This window comes from Rattus norvegicus, chromosome 19 (assembly GCF_021556685.1).
Source record: "Rattus norvegicus strain SHRSP/BbbUtx chromosome 19, alternate assembly SHRSP_T2T, whole genome shotgun sequence".
NCBI lineage: Eukaryota > Metazoa > Chordata > Mammalia > Rodentia > Muridae > Rattus > Rattus norvegicus.
This window is the reverse complement of record NC_141552.1, coordinates 60165826-60182696: the sequence shown is the minus strand read 5'-3', so window position 1 is coordinate 60182696 and position 16871 is coordinate 60165826. Positions and strand designations below refer to the sequence as shown.

The 16871-nt window shown below is 49.7% G+C and overlaps 1 protein-coding gene across 1 annotated transcript in view; it reads left to right on the top strand.

The window, feature by feature from the left end:
• The window catches only part of Pkd1l2 (polycystin 1 like 2), an 86655-nt gene that overhangs the window by 66187 nt on the left and 3597 nt on the right, over positions 1–16871 (top strand). Inside the window, exons 34-40 of the mRNA XM_087596671.1 lie at positions 1145–1282; positions 3371–3556; positions 5481–5808; positions 6704–6837; positions 8656–8783; positions 11029–11189; positions 15704–15914. Coding sequence (XP_087452797.1) covers positions 1145–1282; positions 3371–3556; positions 5481–5808; positions 6704–6837; positions 8656–8783; positions 11029–11189; positions 15704–15914 — 1286 coding nt within the window. The remainder of the gene's footprint in view (positions 1–1144; positions 1283–3370; positions 3557–5480; positions 5809–6703; positions 6838–8655; positions 8784–11028; positions 11190–15703; positions 15915–16871) is intronic.

Below are 16871 nucleotides of genomic sequence, written 5' to 3'. Positions count from 1 at the left end.
CTCTCAAAGGACCTGGAGAAGAGCTTTCCTCAGACAGATGAGCAAACGGAACAGAATCAATAACTGACCTTGACCTTAGCGAAGATAAAGCAGGAGCCAGTGCGCTCATGCGCACAGAGGTTCACCCCGCCCCAGGCTTGTAATCTTCCATCCCAGGGTGGAGTTTTGGCTTTGCACATCCAAAAACCAAAACAAAAGAACCATTTCACTCCAACCAAAATCTCCTTTTTCAACGAAAGAGTAACTTCTCTTTGAAGAGACGCCAGCTTCCCAGCCTAGCGGATATTCCTTCGTTCATTCTTTGGGCGCGTCTTCAAGGAGGGCTGGCTGTGTTTCAGGAAGCGATGGCATTGGAGCACAATCAACATAAAATTCGCTCGCTGTTGGGTGTAATTCGTTGATTCTAGTAAATTCAGAGGGTTATATAACTATCATCGCTGTGATTGAGATTTAAAACATTCCATCCCCCAGAAGGGTCCCTTTGTCCCCTTTGAGTCTGTCCCTGACCCCAACCCCAGCCCTGGGCAATGTGGGACTGACTGAAAGGAACGTCACACCCCTGCCAGCATAGACCTTGTAGGCAGGTGACAGTAAAGCAGGTTAATGTAGAAGCAAACATCTAAGGGAGTCTGATGCAGGCAAGGCTGCAGAGGGATAAGACCCTTCAGGATCCCCTAGTCAGCCCCGGAAGGAGAGGGGAAGACTTGAACCCCTAGATGCCCACAAAGGCCTTGAGGTGAGACAACTACTCATCTGTGGCAATCACTATTGGTACATCTGGAGCTCAGAGAGTTATGTTAAAGGAGATGGTTCATGGAGAGGGTGGAGGGGATTAGGGAGCAGGGCAGGAAGGGACTTGGAGGGTCTGGGGCAATTCTGGGCTTTCTGAATTTAAAATAGGAGAATGGTGGCCCTATCTGCCTTGTCTTTTACAGAGGTCACCAGTGTTGCCCTGGAGACCCTAGGTATCCAGTCAAAAATGAGACCAGCTGGGAGGTAGATGACAAATGCTGGAGACAGAGTAGGCAGACGGACATGAGCACATCCGATAGGTGGGCCACCGTGCACCTATCAGAATGGCTGGTGACAACACCTGGTTTCCCTGTCACGTGGGGGACTGTTTCTTGTGTCCTTGTGTCCACAGGTCCCCATGTCTTGTCCCAATCACGGAGGCGCAGCAGCAAGGATGCTTACCGGCCTCCTCCCGCTGCTGCCATTGAGAAGATGAAAACCGCACGCCTCAAGGAGCAGAAAGCATTTGCCCTCATCAGAGAGATCCTGGGTGGGCAACTTCCCACACCTGGGTTCCTGGTACATCTTGGAGCAGACACACCGAGTGTCCTTTGATGAGCCCCGTGCTGCCTCTAGGCCTCAGTTTCAGTCCATGGCAACTTGTCCTGGCTTCTCCTTTCTGCTTGGAATCTTTTAAGCACTTGAGATGAAGTCTGAGTTCCCTATTGTGGCTCTACCCACTTGGGTTCCCTCTCCTGCCTCCCAGGGTCAAGGGTTCTGCAGCTCCTAAGATCTGATGCTTCTGCTGCTTCCCAGACCTTTTGTTCTGTCCTATCCTCAGCTACCTAGAGTGTAGCCACCCTCTTCCCTACCTTCCCTTCTGGCTAATTCTTCCTGTTCTTTAACTCTTAGAGCTTATCTTCAAAGAGCAACCGAAGCTTTCAAAGCTCAGAGTTTGTCTGCCTGATTCCCCTGAAGCAGCAGATCTGGGTGGTAGTTATAGTTCATTAACAAGGTGATCCCAGGCAGATGGGTCAGGAGGGAAATACCACAGGAAAAGGAAAAAGTCTGAGACCTTGGGACCCACTCCCTCAATTTTCCTATGAAGTATTATTATCGGTGTCCATTCAGACCCAGCAGGGGACTGGGTGGTGGTGGTGCCTCCTGGTGCAGATCCCAAGCCCAAGGCTGGAAGGTCTGGCTCAGTAGGAATCTGTACCCTGCTTGGATTGTTATGTGTGACTTTCTGATCTAAAGACAAGACCCCGCTGGTCTTCAGTAAGCAGGTAGACGCCATGAGCACAGAGATCGTATCTGTCTGCCCCATCTCTGTATTGGTAGCAATGTCACAGGGCAGGTGCCTGATTTTGACAATTCTGTCATAAATACACTGATAGAGGTCTGAAGGGGGCCCAGTAGGTAAGAGTGTCCACTTTGCAAGCACGAGACCCTAGTTTGGATTCCCAGCACCTGCGTAAAAAAACAGAGGTGGTCGAGTGTACTTTTAACCCTAGTGCTAGTGGAGGATGATGAGCGCTTGCTGGCTGCCAGCCTCACTCTGGGGTCAGTGCCAGATCTTGTCTCAAGGGCAAAGGTGGAGAGTTATACTATAACATGACACTCAACATCGTCCTTTGGTGCACCCGCATGTATGTGCATACACGGCACACACATAAAGAAAATGAAAAAGCTAACAGGTTCTGGGGTTTAGCTCAGTGGGAGAGCTCCTTTAGCAAGCACAGGCACCGCAGTCAATCCCCAGCCAATCCCCAGTGAGCCATGCCATTTGCTGCTTAAATCTCATGATCTGGGTTCACTCCCTAAAACCCATCGTTGAAGTAGGGAATGGACTTCTGCCTGCTATCTGTTAGGGTAGAAATCTCGGCTCGCGTCCGGACAAACCACACCAAGCGAACATGGTTCCACGTGGAAAGGTTTAATGAGAGAACAAGAGTAGAAGAGGAAAGGAGAAAAGGCTGACCATGAGCATGTGGAAGGGAATGGGGAGAGAAGGGACAAAGGGAAGAACAAGAGAGAGTGAGTCAGCCATTTTTAGCTGTTGCCAGGTAACTATGGGGCGGAGCATACCTGGCTGTTGCTAGGTAACTGGGGGTGGAGCTTAGACAGAATGCCAACATTATCCACTGACCTACACACATGATGTGGCATATGCATGTTCACACTCACACATAAGAACAATGCATAAGTAGTTTTGAAGAGAAGGTCAAACAAGGAGGGCTCAGATCTATAATTCCGATGCTGGGAGGGTCAGGAAATCATGGCCGATGTCGCTGACGTAGCAAGTTCAAAGTCAGCCTCGGACATGAGACCGAGCTTAAAAGAAACACAGAGCATGATGCCCTGGTTGGGTTGTGTTCTAAACGTTTTCTTTAGAAACAGTAGCTGAACCTTCCATCACAGTCCCAGGCCTTAAAATTATTATCTGAATAATCCACAAGGAGGCGCCAGTGGAGAGGAAGTAGCAGGATCTCTTTGTACATGTCCCTCCTTTCTGTTGTTTCTGTGGCTAGAGTGGGGGCTGGGCTGCAAGCCCTCCAGGGCTCTGAGCCATGTGCGATCTCTTTCCTCTTTGGACTTGGTCAAGGACCCGCCTGACCAGGCTGTGCATCCTTTCCAGCTTACCTGGGCTTCCTGTGGATGCTGCTGCTGGTGGCCTACGGGCAAAGGGACCCCAGTGCTTACCACTTCAACAGACATCTGGAACGGAGCTTCACTCAAGGCTTTTCAGCTGTTTTGGACTTCAGAGGGTTCTTCGAATGGGCCAACACCACTCTTGTGAAGAACCTATATGGTCATCACCCAGGTAGTCCCCTAGCCCCGAGACAGCATGTCAAAGCCCCTCTTGTGCGTGTAACTGTGTGTGATCAGCTGTAAGTCACAGACAGCTTGAAAACACAATAGGCGCATGGTCATAGGCTTTGACAGGCTGTCAGAAGGCTGGTGTGCACGGACGATCATCTTGTGTAAGAGGTAGGAAGCCTAAACTGGCTAGGCAAATACAGTGTACAGGCAGGAGACAGGACGTGGGACTAGTCATGCCGGCAAACCATGGAACTGCAAAGTCCATCTTGAAACTCCAAGATGGTGTGTGTGACTACTATGTGGTATCTGAGTGAAGGGCGGGTGTGGAGCTGTGTGGAAGAAAGGGACAGAGAGGGGAGGTTGTGGAGGAGAGGTAAGGATCACTTTTATCCTTGTAGAGAAGAGGTAGCATGGAGGTTTGGATACAAGGAAGCAGCGCAAACCTGTGGGGCAAGGAGTATCACTCTGGAAGGATGTGGAGGCTGGAGTGGAGTCAGGAAGAGAGGGAGGGGGGGGAGGGAGAGGGAGGATGGGGAGAGATGAGGGATACAGGAGAGGGGGGATAGGAAGTACTGTTGGGATGTGGAGCTTGTTAGAAAGTGAGGGTTGGTAAGGACGCAGATGGTATTTAGGCTGACAGAGTGGGGGTGCGGCACCCCAAAAGAATGAATGTGGAACATACAGTGTCCAGAATGGATTAATGGTGAGGAAGGATGAGTGGATTAGATATATTCATGATAGTGTGGCAGCGGTTGGTCCAGGAAAGGAACCTGACGCTTAACTGCCCTTCAGCAGTGAGGTTTATTCGGAGAAAGGGCCTCAGGACCCTGGTGGGCCCCAAGACAGGGAGATCATTAGACAGAAAGTGGCACAGCATATGGGAAAGCCAAGCACGATGAGGCCCTTAAAGGGAAGGAAGACTTCCTTTTACAGCCTGAGAGGCCTTCATTAAAGATGAGAATAAGGTGGGGTGCGGCCTACACCTTTAATCCCAGAGGACTTGAGACACAGAGGCAGATGAATCTCTGTGAGTTCTAGGACAGCCAGGGCTACATAGAGAGACCACAGGGTGGGGGTGGGGGTGGAGAGAGATAAGGAGGAGGCCAGACAAGTGCCTTCAGAGAAAATCCCCAGGGCAGTCCTGTGAGGAATCTTCTGAGAAATCTGAAGAACAATCTCCAGAACATAGGACATATCAGACTTTTATATGCTTTTTAGGGGGTGGGAAGTTTTGCATAATGTGATTTTCATTCAGAATAGCGTACATTGGGGCTGGAGAGATGGCTCAGCGGTTAAGAGCACTGAGGTCCTGAGTTCAATTCCCAGCAACCACATGGTGGCTCACAACCATCTGTAATGGGATCCGATGCCCTCCTCTGGTGTGTCTGAAGACAGCCACAGTGTACTCACATACAGAATAGCATATGTTACAAAGAGCAGGGGTACTGGTTAGGACCATAAATCATAAAACCACAGCACAGAGTACTGCTCAATTCTGTCCCAGAGAGAGCTGCACGGAGGTGTGACCTAATCCCTTTGGGCTGTAGGCGCTGACTTCTCAAGAGTGCCCAGGGACTTTTTTTAAAAGATTGATTTATTTGTTTTATGTATGTGAGTACACTGTCATTGTCTGAAGACACACCAGAAGAGGGCATCAGATCCTATTTCAGATGGTTATGACCCACCGTGTGGTTGTTGGGATTTGAACCCAGGACCTCTGGAAGAGCAGTTAGTGTTCTGAGCTATCTCTCCAGCCCAAGTGCCCGGGGTCTTAAAGGGACAGGGCCATGTTCTAACAGAATGCATACTGTGTCTATCTCTGTGGCGGATACACCTATGGTCATATGCGCGTCTGGGTGGGGGAGCCTGGGATGTGTTAGAAGGCTTTCAGATACTACCCTCGCCCTCCTGTTTCTCATCTTTAGGCTTTGTCACTGACGGGAACTCCAAGTTGGTTGGCAGTGCCCACCTTCGCCAAGTAAGGGTCCGAGAAAGCTCTTGCGCTGTTGCCTGGCAGTTACGGGGTTCTTTTGATGGATGCCGTGCGCCATATTCCCTGGATGCTGAAGACCTGGCAGACTATGGAGAAGGCTGGAATGCCTCTGCCCACAATAGCAGCGATGGCTTCCCTAAGGTGTGGCAGTACCAGAGCCAGAGCCAACGCCGGGGTTATCCCACGTGGGGCAAACTTACCGTGTATGGGGGAGGAGGCTATGTGGTCCCCTTGGGGACTGATCACCAAAGTGCCTCAAGGTAAGAGCCACTCAGTTCCTTTCTGTCTCCGTGATGGCATTTGTTGAGAGCGCCTGGTGGAGTGGAGGTGCAGCGCTGACAATAAGGCCAGGCTGAGTTCGATCGTGCCACTGTGGGAGGGGAAGGGCGAGTACGAATCATCCAGCAAATATTTCCAGGCCCCAAGTGTCTCAGGCGCGTCCCCAGACCTGGGAGGCAAGGAGCTCTGCAGCTAGTATTGCTAAGCATGCATGTGCGTGCACATGCGTGATTTCATTTTCTCCATCTGGAGGGACTGATGTCAGTGCCATTGTGGATGAGGAGACCAAGGCCTGAAGAAGTTAGTCCCTTACCCAAGTGGCAGTGGGGAATTGAACCCAACTCCCTCTGCCACCCCAGGGCACATTGCTCCTTTAATTACGCCAGGATGAGTTCCCCAGGACCTGATCCTATGTAAGGTGCCATCCCAGAGGAACTTCCACAGTTGCAGCCACCGCCTGAGTCCTAGTGCTTCATGGGGTTCCTCTAGAACACTACAGCTCTTTGATGTAAAAGAAAAAAAAAAAAAAAACAAAAGCATTCCACTTCTGGGGAATGGGGCACATCCAAGCACATGCTTCTGCACCCTGACCCAGATGTTCTGATGTGCCTGACAGCCTGAGAGTCTGCACTCACCATATGCTCCAAATATTGACTGGGGACCCCCTTGAGAGCCTCTGTTCTATAAGCTAACACGCCTTGTGGCTGGCAAATGGTGACTGTCTCCCCCACCCCCCAAGCTCCCTGAAAGCTAACCATATAGCCTGGATCAGAGTAGAGGAGAAGGTTTGGACAGTACGCCCTAGCTCATCCAGAGGTTCATGGGGAGGGAGCCTCCCGAGAATGAAGATACCCAAGCGCCCCCCCTCCTCTGCAGGATTCTCCAACACCTCTTTGACAATAGATGGCTGGACGCCCTGACCAGAGCGCTGTTTGTGGAGTTCACTGTTTACAACGCCAATGTTAATCTGTTGTGCTGTGTCACACTCACACTGGAGACCAGTGGCCTGGGTGAGAGCCCTCTCTCCTAGAAAGCCCTGGGTCCCCACCCTCAAAGCTGGGTCCTGCTGCCTCGGGGGCTGGGTTCCAGGGAAGTTGCAGTGGGGGAGGGGTCTGCGTTCACCTCACAATGGGCCATGAATCTCTGGGTTCCGGACAGCAAGGCCTCAGTTGTACCCCAGCCGACTGTCCTTTCTTACTCTGGCCTGGTTTCTTTCATTTTCTTAAAGGAATCCAGTGGAGTGAGAAGGTAGCTTATCCTTCTCTTTTTTTTTTTTTTTAAATATTTTATTTATTTATTATATATGAGTACATTGTAGCTGTCTTCAGACACACCAGAAGAGGGCATCAGATTTCATTACAGATGGTTGTGAGCCACCATGTGGTTGCTGGGATTTGAACTCAGGACCTCGGGAAGAACAGTCGGTGCTCTTAACCGCTGAGCCATCTCTCCAGCCCGCTTATCCTTTTCTTAATCCCACAGTGGGAAGCACTTTCATCACCGCTGTCACACAATGGAGGCCAGAGCTTCAAACTCCATACTCACCCTAACTGTTGTGGTGGGATTTCATACGTTTTGTTTATTCTTTTTCCCCATCTGCCATCTTTTTTAAAATGTTCATTACAAGCTACCAGAACCAAAAATCAACCTAAACCCTTCTCGGCTAACATACAACTTGCGCAGAACTCAGCTTACTCTCTGTTAAACACTGAATATTTAATAAATATTCAACTGCTATTTTATTTGTTTGGCTATTTTGAGACAGAGTCTCAGGTAGCCCAGATGGGCTTCAAACTTATCATATTCTCTCCTTCTTAATTACTGAGTCTATATTGGAGAACTACCACATGCAGCCTAAATTTTAAAAATATATATTTTATTTTAGAATTTTACTCATGCATACATGTATATGGTGTATTTTTTTTTATCAGACCACCACCACTAGATTAACACACACACACACACACACACACACACACACGCGCGCGCGCGCGCGCGCGCGCGCAGCTTTAATCCCAGTATTCACAGGTAGATCTCTGTGAGTTCAAGGCCAGCTTCATCTACACAGGGACTTCCAGGTCAACTAGGGATATGGTTGTTGGGGTAGAAATCTCAGCTTGCACCCGGACAGAACACAACAGGCCAACATGGTTCCACATTGAAAGGTTTAATGAGAGAAGAGTAGAGGAGGAAAGGAGGAAAGGCCAGCCATGAGCACGTGGAGGGAAGTGGGGAGGGGAATGAGGAGAGAAGGGACAAAGGGGAAGAGGGGAAGAGCAAGAGAGCAGAGGAGAGATGAGAGTGAGGAGGAGGCAAGTGGCCCCCTTTATAGTGCCAGGCACAGCTGGCTGTTGCCAGGTAACTGTGGGGTGGAGCATACTTCTCTGTTGCCAGGTAACTGTGGGGGTGGAGCTTAGAATACCAACAATGGTGAGATCTTATCTCAAACTAAAAAAAAGATTGATAAATGATGGCAGATAACGCACAGGAAGGTTGACTTGCAGTATAGACCACTTGATGGTCTTCCGGGAAGCTCTGTGAGGAGGATGGCTTCAATGAGCAGTGTGGGAGGCTGGAAAAAGATGCTGGGTGGACGGGCTCTGCGCTCTGTGAGGTGCTGTGCATGCACATCTACCCCGGAAGTGGAAGACCTCAGGGACTTGCTGGAGCAGCTCTTTCTGGATTGTCCACTGTCCTTGGTATCTCCTTGTCCTAAGGACATCTGTCTTCCCCTTGCCAACTTTGAGAGGGCTGGAGGTCTGTGGCCCGAGTCTGGTCAGAAGACGGGTTCCAATACACAGGCGAACAGAAGGCACCTTTCTCCCCAGGTACCTTCTTCTCACACGTGACCCTGCAGAGCCTACGCCTGTATCCCTTCACGGATGGCTGGCACCCCTTCGTGGTGGCGGCTGAGCTCGTTTATTTCCTCTTCCTCTTCTACTACATGGTGGAGCAGGTGAGGGGGAAGAGGGCTCAGGGGGCAGAGATAAGGGGGCTCATCCCTTGGCCTTCCTACCTCCAGAGATGGGGATCTGAGGCAGGTAGAAAAGGTTTTGTTTTTTGTTTTGTTTTGTTGCTGTTTTTGCCCCAGGGGCTTGCCTGGTAGACCTTCTGTTGCTCCTGAGTGCCAATCCAGGTTGCTGCAAGAAGGACCAGGGTTGGTATTCCTCAGGAACTGACATCTCAGGCTTAGTCCTTGCTAGGGGGAGGTGGGTCCTATGGCTTCTGACTTGAAACCTTCCGAAGTCTTAAGTGAAGATAATGTGTTTATAAAAAGATAGAGAAGATATGTCCTGGGTTTCAGCACCAATATATTGATAAAAAGATAGAGGGGGAGGTATATTCTATGGAGGACTGGGGGAAGGGGGTGCCTCAGCAGGCCCATGCTGAGACATCCCTTCCCCCTGAGGGACCAGCCACATGACAGTACAGTATAGAATAGAGTTTATTCAGGCCATGGGGAGGGGAGTTAAGAGGGTAGTATGGCAGAGAAAGAGAGAGAGAAGTAGAGAAATAGAATAGTGGAGGTCGGCCATGAGCAGTGAAAAGAAGGGAGGAAGGGAATGGGGAGAGAAGGGACAAAGGGGGAAGAGAGTAAGAGGGAGCAAAGGGAGCAAGATCAAGAGAGAGAGGAGGGGCAAGCAGCCCCTTTTATAGTGTCAGGCATGCCTGGCTGTTGCCAGGTAACGGTGGGGGTGGAGCTTACACAGAATGCCAACAGAAGGGATGATGGGAAGTAGAAGTGACCGTTCCTAAGGCTGGGGTTCTCTTGAATTTAGCATGTGGTATTCTTAGCATCTTCTGTCCTCACCTGTGGGACTTAACCACCTTCACTACCATGTCGCACTATGAGAGTTTAAAGATGTCACAACCTTACCTGAAGTGGACGAGGAGCTCTCCTTCCCCCACACATGTACACGGGTTGTCTAAACCAGGCATCTTGGTTACCTACCATTTCCTGCACCAACAACGGGTTTATTTCTTGCTTTTCCCTTTTTCGTTGTTCATTCCGTTTGCAGGGTCTCTCCTAAGTGGCAATCTTTTTTTTTCTTCTTTTTGGAGCTGGGGACTGAACCCAGGGCCTTGTGCTTGCTAGGCAAGTGCTCTACCACTGAGCTAAATCCCCAACCCGTAAGTGGCAATCTTATTGTCTTGGCATCCTAACTTCTGGGATTACAAGAGTGAGCCATGGTGCCTGGCCTAACCTAACAACTTCTTTAAAGTCAGGACAGGCTGGTGAGATGACTTGCTTAGTGGGTAAGGACACTTGCTACAGAGCCTGGTGACTTCATCCCTTGGCCTTCCTACCTCCAGAGGTGGTGGGGGACTGAGGCAGGTGGAAAAGGTTTTGTTTTGTTGCTGTTTCATATGGTAGAAGAGAATTCACTCCCATAAATTGTAGTCTGACACCCCTCTCTTTCTTTCTTTCTCTCTCTCTCTCTCTCTCTCTCTCTCTCTCTCTCTCTCTCTCTCTCTCTCCCTCTTTCTCATGCACCAACCATGAATAGATAAAGAAAACCAGGATGGTAGGTTTGGTGTTTGCCTATGAAGCAGGCACTATGCTAAGGATATTATGTTCTTTCTTTACAAAAGAAAGGTCCTCTTCAGCATTCAGAGGAAGCACAAAAGCCCAGAGACCTTATCTACCAAGGTTAGCTTATTAACCACGGCTACCTGCTTGCTAGACAAGTGTTTTATCAAAATTCAGAATTTGAAGTCAGAGTCTGTCATCTGACCTTCACCCTAATCTCCTGTGATGCAACAGGAGCCTCTTAAAGCAGGGTACCCAACTGCATAGGGCACATACCTGTAATCCCAGACCTTGGGGAGCAGAGGCAGGAGGATGGTCAGTGCCAGGGCAGCCTGGGCTACAGAGCAAGTTCAGTGCCCTGACTAGGTACCTTATCAAGGGTCTATCTAAAGATAAAAAGTAAAAGATGCCTGAGGATATAACAATGGCAGACTGCGTGATTAGAAAGCTTAAGACCCCAGGCTCAATCCCAGTTAACACACATACATTCTTAGCTATTGTATTTAGTTACAAGTCTGCTAGCCCGAGTCACCAGGAGCAGGTTGAGGAGAGATCTCCAGGAAGTATATGTATGTGGGGTGGGGCCAAGGTAAATCCTTTAGAAACCTTAGGCATGAAGGGGCAGACATTGCCACAGCCCTAAGCAGAATCTCTCTGGACCCTTTTCCAGGGCAAGCTCATGAGGAAGCAGAAGTGGGGTTACTTTTGCAGCAAGTGGAATCTTCTGGAGCTGGCCATCATCCTGGCCAGCTGGAGCGCCCTTGTGGTGTTTGTAAAGAGAGCCGTCTTGGCTGATCGTGACCTCCAGCACTATCGGAAGAACAGGGGCGAGTATGTAGTGACTTCTCTTCTTTCCCTAGCCCTTCCCTGCCTCTCCTTCCTATACCTGTCAGAAAGAGGCTTTGGAAACCCTGCTGGCCCCGAGTGGGAAGAGGGCAGTCCCCACAGATATAACTGCAGCTGCCCTTAGCTTACCGTGGGCCTGAGACTTAGGAAACTGGAGAGGGTTCTTTCATTTCTTATTTTTAAATGAGCATGTATTAATTGCTACAAAGTATGAATGTATGTTATAGATACATAACATTGGCTTTCATCACAATGGGTATTTTGCCTAAACATGTGTCTGTGCACCACATGTGTGCCTAGTAGTGCCCAAGGAGGCCAGAGGCCAGTGGAGGATTCCCTGGAACTGGAGTTAATATCGTTGTGAGTCACCGCGTGGGCATTGGGAATTGAACGTGGGCCCTGTGGAAGAGCAGCTTATGTTCTTAACCTCAGAGCTGTCTCTCACACCCATTAATAAACGACCTTTTAAGACCTAGTGATTTGTTTCACGGTCTCTGCAACCCAGTGCTTCTTAGCTCTGGCTCCCAGTAGGATTCTGGGAGGAAGGGAGCTAGGCCTGTGGGTCAGACTGCCTCCCAGATGTCCTCATGATATCCAGAGACAGCGCTCTGGCAGCCGTAGGTATTTTATCATTCTTCCGGCTTATTCTAATATGTAGCCAAAGTCGAGAGGCTCACTGTAAGTGGCACTAATTACCTTCTCAGACAAGGGCCCAGGAATTGTTATTCTTTCCACAGACTGAGCAATCCAATGACATGAGTGGGGACTGGTTATTTGAGTTTTTTAATTATACTTACTTTGTGTGTGTGTGTGGGGGGGGGATGCGTGTGAACATCGAAGGACAGCTTGAGGGAGTGCTCTCTCCATTGTGTAGGTCTCTAAGATCAAACTCAGGTCATCAGCCTTGCTGGTGAGTATCTTTACCCACTGAGCCGTCTTGCTAGCTCAGGAGTAGGAATAGGAAAATGCTCAAGGAGCCAAGGGAAGAAGGACCCATCCATACCAGCAGCTCCCATTTGCTCAGGCAGGAGGAAAGTTCTGGAAGGCTGGAGACTGCTGTAGTATGATGCTTCTCACTCAGCCCTGACTAGACCTAAAGGGACAAAGCCAGCCCGTGCCTAGGTTCCCTGTAGAAAGCTGCTCTGGTGGGTCGCTGAGCCCAGCTGGAGTATGGGAGAGCTCTTGCCTTCTCAGTAGAGGCTCTGGGCCTGATCGGCAAGGTTCCTCCTGTTAAATGGATGTGCCTTTCTCAATAAATGAGAAATGTGATATGTCTGCATAAAACTTAAAAATACCACTGGGCGGTGGTGGCCCGGGCCCTTAATTCCAGCACTTGGGAGGTAGAGGCAGGTGGATCTCTGGGAATTCAAAGCCAGCCTGGTCTAGAAGAGTGAGTTCCAGGTCAGCCAGGGCTACAGAGCAGGGAAAAAAAAACCCTGTCTAAAACAAACAAGAAAATTTAAATGTACCGATCAGAGAAACAGATTTGGAAAAGCTGTAAACTCTGGTTAATTGCTGGTGTATATGTAAACCACAAGTCTAGTTAAACCCACTGGCTCACCAAAACAAATCCCAAAAGGACAAGAAGGGAGGGGGGCTGCTTAGGAAGGGGACCAGCAGGAGGTGGGTAAGGGGACAGGAGAGTTAAGAGGCGTGAGTAAAAACACACTATAATCAAAACACATCGGGCTGGAGAGATGGCTCAGCGGTTAAGAGCACTGACTGCTCTCCCAGAGGTCCTGAGTTCAAATCCCAGCAACCACATGGTGACTCACAACCATCTGTATCAGGATCCTATGCCCTCTTCTGGTGTGACTGAAGACAGCTAAAAACAAAACAAACCACATCACGTGCATGTACAGAATTAGCTTGGTGAAACCCGTTACTGAGCAATTGATGGAAGCTGATAGAAAACCTGTATATCGGCACTGGCTTGGGCACGGTGCTACACACTGGAAATCCTAGCACTTGAGAGGCTGAGGGGGGGAGTTCAAAAGGTTAAGGTCGTCCTTAGTCTGTTTGGGGCCACCCTGGGCAACATGAGTGACTGCTTCAAAACAACAAAATGTCACCCTAGTATTCAGACGGAATTTGGAATACGACGGCACAGATCAGATGGTCACACGGAGGGCTTTGAGATCAGACACACCTGGATTCCAGCTCGATCCTCCCCTCAGAAGTTGTCTTGTTTAACCCCAGCTGAGTGACCTTGTGCCCACTCCCGGTTCTTACTTGTGTAACGGAGACAGCAGGACCTGCTTCATCTTGAAGTGCAATGGCACAAAGCAAATCAGATTCTTTTTTTTTTTTTTTTTTTTTTTTCCGGAGCTGGGAACTGAACCCAGGGCCTTGCGCTTGCAAGGCAAGCGCTCTACCACTGAGCTAAATCCCCAACCCTAGCAAATCAGATTCTTGATTAGCACAACAAATAGCCCATCTCCACCCCGTGCTTCTTTCAATATGAGGGAAGCTGGGAACATATTCAAATGTCAGTGGCATTTAGTGACCCAAAGCAGGGAGGTGAAGGCTCTCAAAAGACTCTTGTAGGTTGATGTCTATATGCAGGTGAGGGATGGGGTTAGGGTTTACATCTCGGCTGGCCTCAGATAAAGCACACCAAGCCAACACGCTTCCACGTAGAGAGGTTTAATGAGAGAAGAGTAGAAGGGAGAAGTAAAGGAGGCCAGCCATGGGCACGTGGAGGGAAGGGGGGATGGGGAAAGAAGGGACAGGGACAAAGAGGGAGAGGAGGGGGCAAGCAGCCCCCTTTATAGTCATGCATAACTGGCTGCTGCCAGGCAACTGTGGGGCGGAACCAGGTAGCTGTGGGGGTGGAGCTTAGACAGAATACCAACAGCTGGCACAAGTTAAGGCGAGGTCTGTAACTGGACAGAGAGAAAGTGGGGCGGGCACAGAGTTTTGGTGAGGGGCGAGGGAGGAGAAAAAGAGAATTACTACAACAGAGTCTTCTATCCGTCCTCCCAACCCTCACACCTAACTTAGTCCTCTTTTGCCATCCTTTCATAGCTCTGTAGCCAATGACCAGTACTACTGGTTAAAGGTCCTGGGAACAAACCCCTGGATCTTCAAGACCTTGTTATCCCAATCACCCTCCTCCTCCTCCTCTTCCTCTGACTTCTTCCCCCTCATCATCATCATCACCACCATCACCATCCTCATCATCACTGTTACATCTCTGTCACTGTTACATCATTGCCAACACCATCATCAGTACCACCACCACTATCGTTCTTTTTTTTTTTTTTAAGAATTTTTCTGGGGGCTGGGGATTTAGCTCAGGGGTAGAGCGCTTGCCTAGCGAGCGCAAGGCCCTGGGTTCGGTCCCCAGCTCCGGAAAAAAAAAAAAAGAATTTTTCTGACTTTGTAATTGCAGATTCCTTTTTTTTAAACTTATAAGTCCATTGTTCCTGTCTTCAGACACACCAGAAGAGGGCATCAGATCTCATTACAGATGGTTTTGAGCCACCATGTGGTTGCTGGGATTTGAACTCAGGACCTACTAGGAAGAGCAGTCAGTGCTCTTAACCGCTGAGCCATCTCTCTAGCCCCCCCACTATCGTTCTTTTATTGATGTATTAACCTATTTTGATTTTTTAAAAAGATTTATTTATTTTATGTCTATGAGTACACTGCAGCTGTCTTAAGACACACCAGAAGAGGGCATCAGATTCCATTACAGATGGTTGTGAGCCACCATGTGCTTGCTGGGAATTGAACTCAGGACCTTTGGAAGAGCAGTCAGTGCTCTTAACCGCTGAGCCATCTCTCCAGCCCTATTTTGATTTTTTTGTTTGTTTGTTTTTGAGATCGGGTCTGTACACGGCTATTTCAGAACTCACATGTAGGAGTCCGGGCTGGATTTGAACTCACATAGATCTACCTGTCTTTGCCTCCCAGGTGCTGGGATTACAGGCATGCACCACCACACCTAGCTTATTTCATTTATGGTTATTTGTTGGGGAGCACGGACATGCCACAGCACAGGTGTGGAGGTCAGAGGACAACTTTCAAGGGTTGGTTCTTTCCTTCCACCTGTACTACATTTACATGGGGTCTAGAATCAACTCGGGTAGCCAGGCTTACATGGAAATTACTTTTATCCACTGAGCCACCTAGTTGGTACATCTGCTACTGTCGTTCTTATCCCTGTCACCGTCACCACCACCACTACCACCACCACCACCACCACCACCAACACTACCACCTCCACCACCATCACCACCATCTTCACCACCATCACCACCACCTCCACCATCATCACCACCACCACCATCACCACCACCTCCACCACCATCACCACCACCTCCACCATCATCACCACCACCTGACTGGGGGGAACTGGGACTACTTTGTCTTCCAGACCACTTTCAGGACATGATGACCTCTAGATCACGGTAAATCTAACCCTGGATCCGATGGGCTCCGGCCCTGCTCCTCTGGTATCTGAGATGGCAGGGCTTCCCATTTTGTTCCCACAGGGGGGTCAGTTTCAGCGAGACGGCAGCGGCTGATGCTGCGCTTGGTTACATCATCGCCTTCCTTGTCCTGCTGTCCACAGTGAAGCTTTGGCACCTGCTCAGGTTGAATCCCAAAATGAACATGATCACGTCAGCACTGCGCAGTGCCTGGGGCGACATCTCAGGTTTTGTCACCGTCATTCTTATCATGCTCCTGGCTTACTCCATTGCGGTGAGCACCTCCTGTGGGACCTCCTCAGGCAGGTCTTGGTGAAAGTAAAGGCTACTTGATACTGTGTGGCCAGTCAGGATTAGGGGGGAGACTGGGAATCCGAAGGAAGTGACAGAGTTTGTGAATCCAGGATCTGCTAACTGGGAGCTTCTGAAATTGCTACCTCCAAGAACCAAGATGGGGAAGCTCAGTAAAAAGGTGAGGCAGTGTGAGATCTGAGACCAGAAGGGCCCATGGTCTCTCATGACGGGCTGCTTTCTGCAGCCAACCCTTCTCAGACTGCAGGGTCTCATGCCCCAATTGCTCAGAAGACTCTCAGCTGCTTTCTAGGCAAGAGCAGTGAGCTCCTACGCTGGTGGGTGAATCGGCCCACCCTCTCCTTGAGCTAGGGCAGGGATGGGGAGGTGAGGGTGCAGGCCATGCTGTTCTAAATACTCAGACTCGGTAGTGCCAACGTTCTTTCATTTTGCCCCTTGACACTACATGTTGACAATTACATCTGTTTGTCACTAGAAAGCCGACGACCATGAAGCACCGGAGTCTTCACCTCTTTCTTATTATCAAGTAACGAGGAGAGCAAAGGCTCCTTCTGACCTCTTCTTGCTCTCGGTCCGAATACACATTCCCACTCGGAAGCTCAGAAGCCCCACGGCTTTGGCTTTCCAACTTAGTCCCGGGTGCCCCTTTGTCTTTGACCTTTAGCCCCACCTTGATCTTATCTCAGCCCAGCTCTGTCCAGTTCAGTAGCTGTCATCCCTTAGGTCATGTGCAGCAGCAGCCTGCACGTCTTTGTCTGCGCTGCGCTGCGCTGTTCTTATCCCCAACTCGCTCCCATTGTACATTCTAGCCATCTCGGCTCCGCCCATTCACCTCCCCTTCCTCCTTCCATCCCACCCAGGCTGAGGTGCACTGAGAGAAGGGTGGAGGGTCTGTGTAAGGATGGTTTTCTCCCAAACA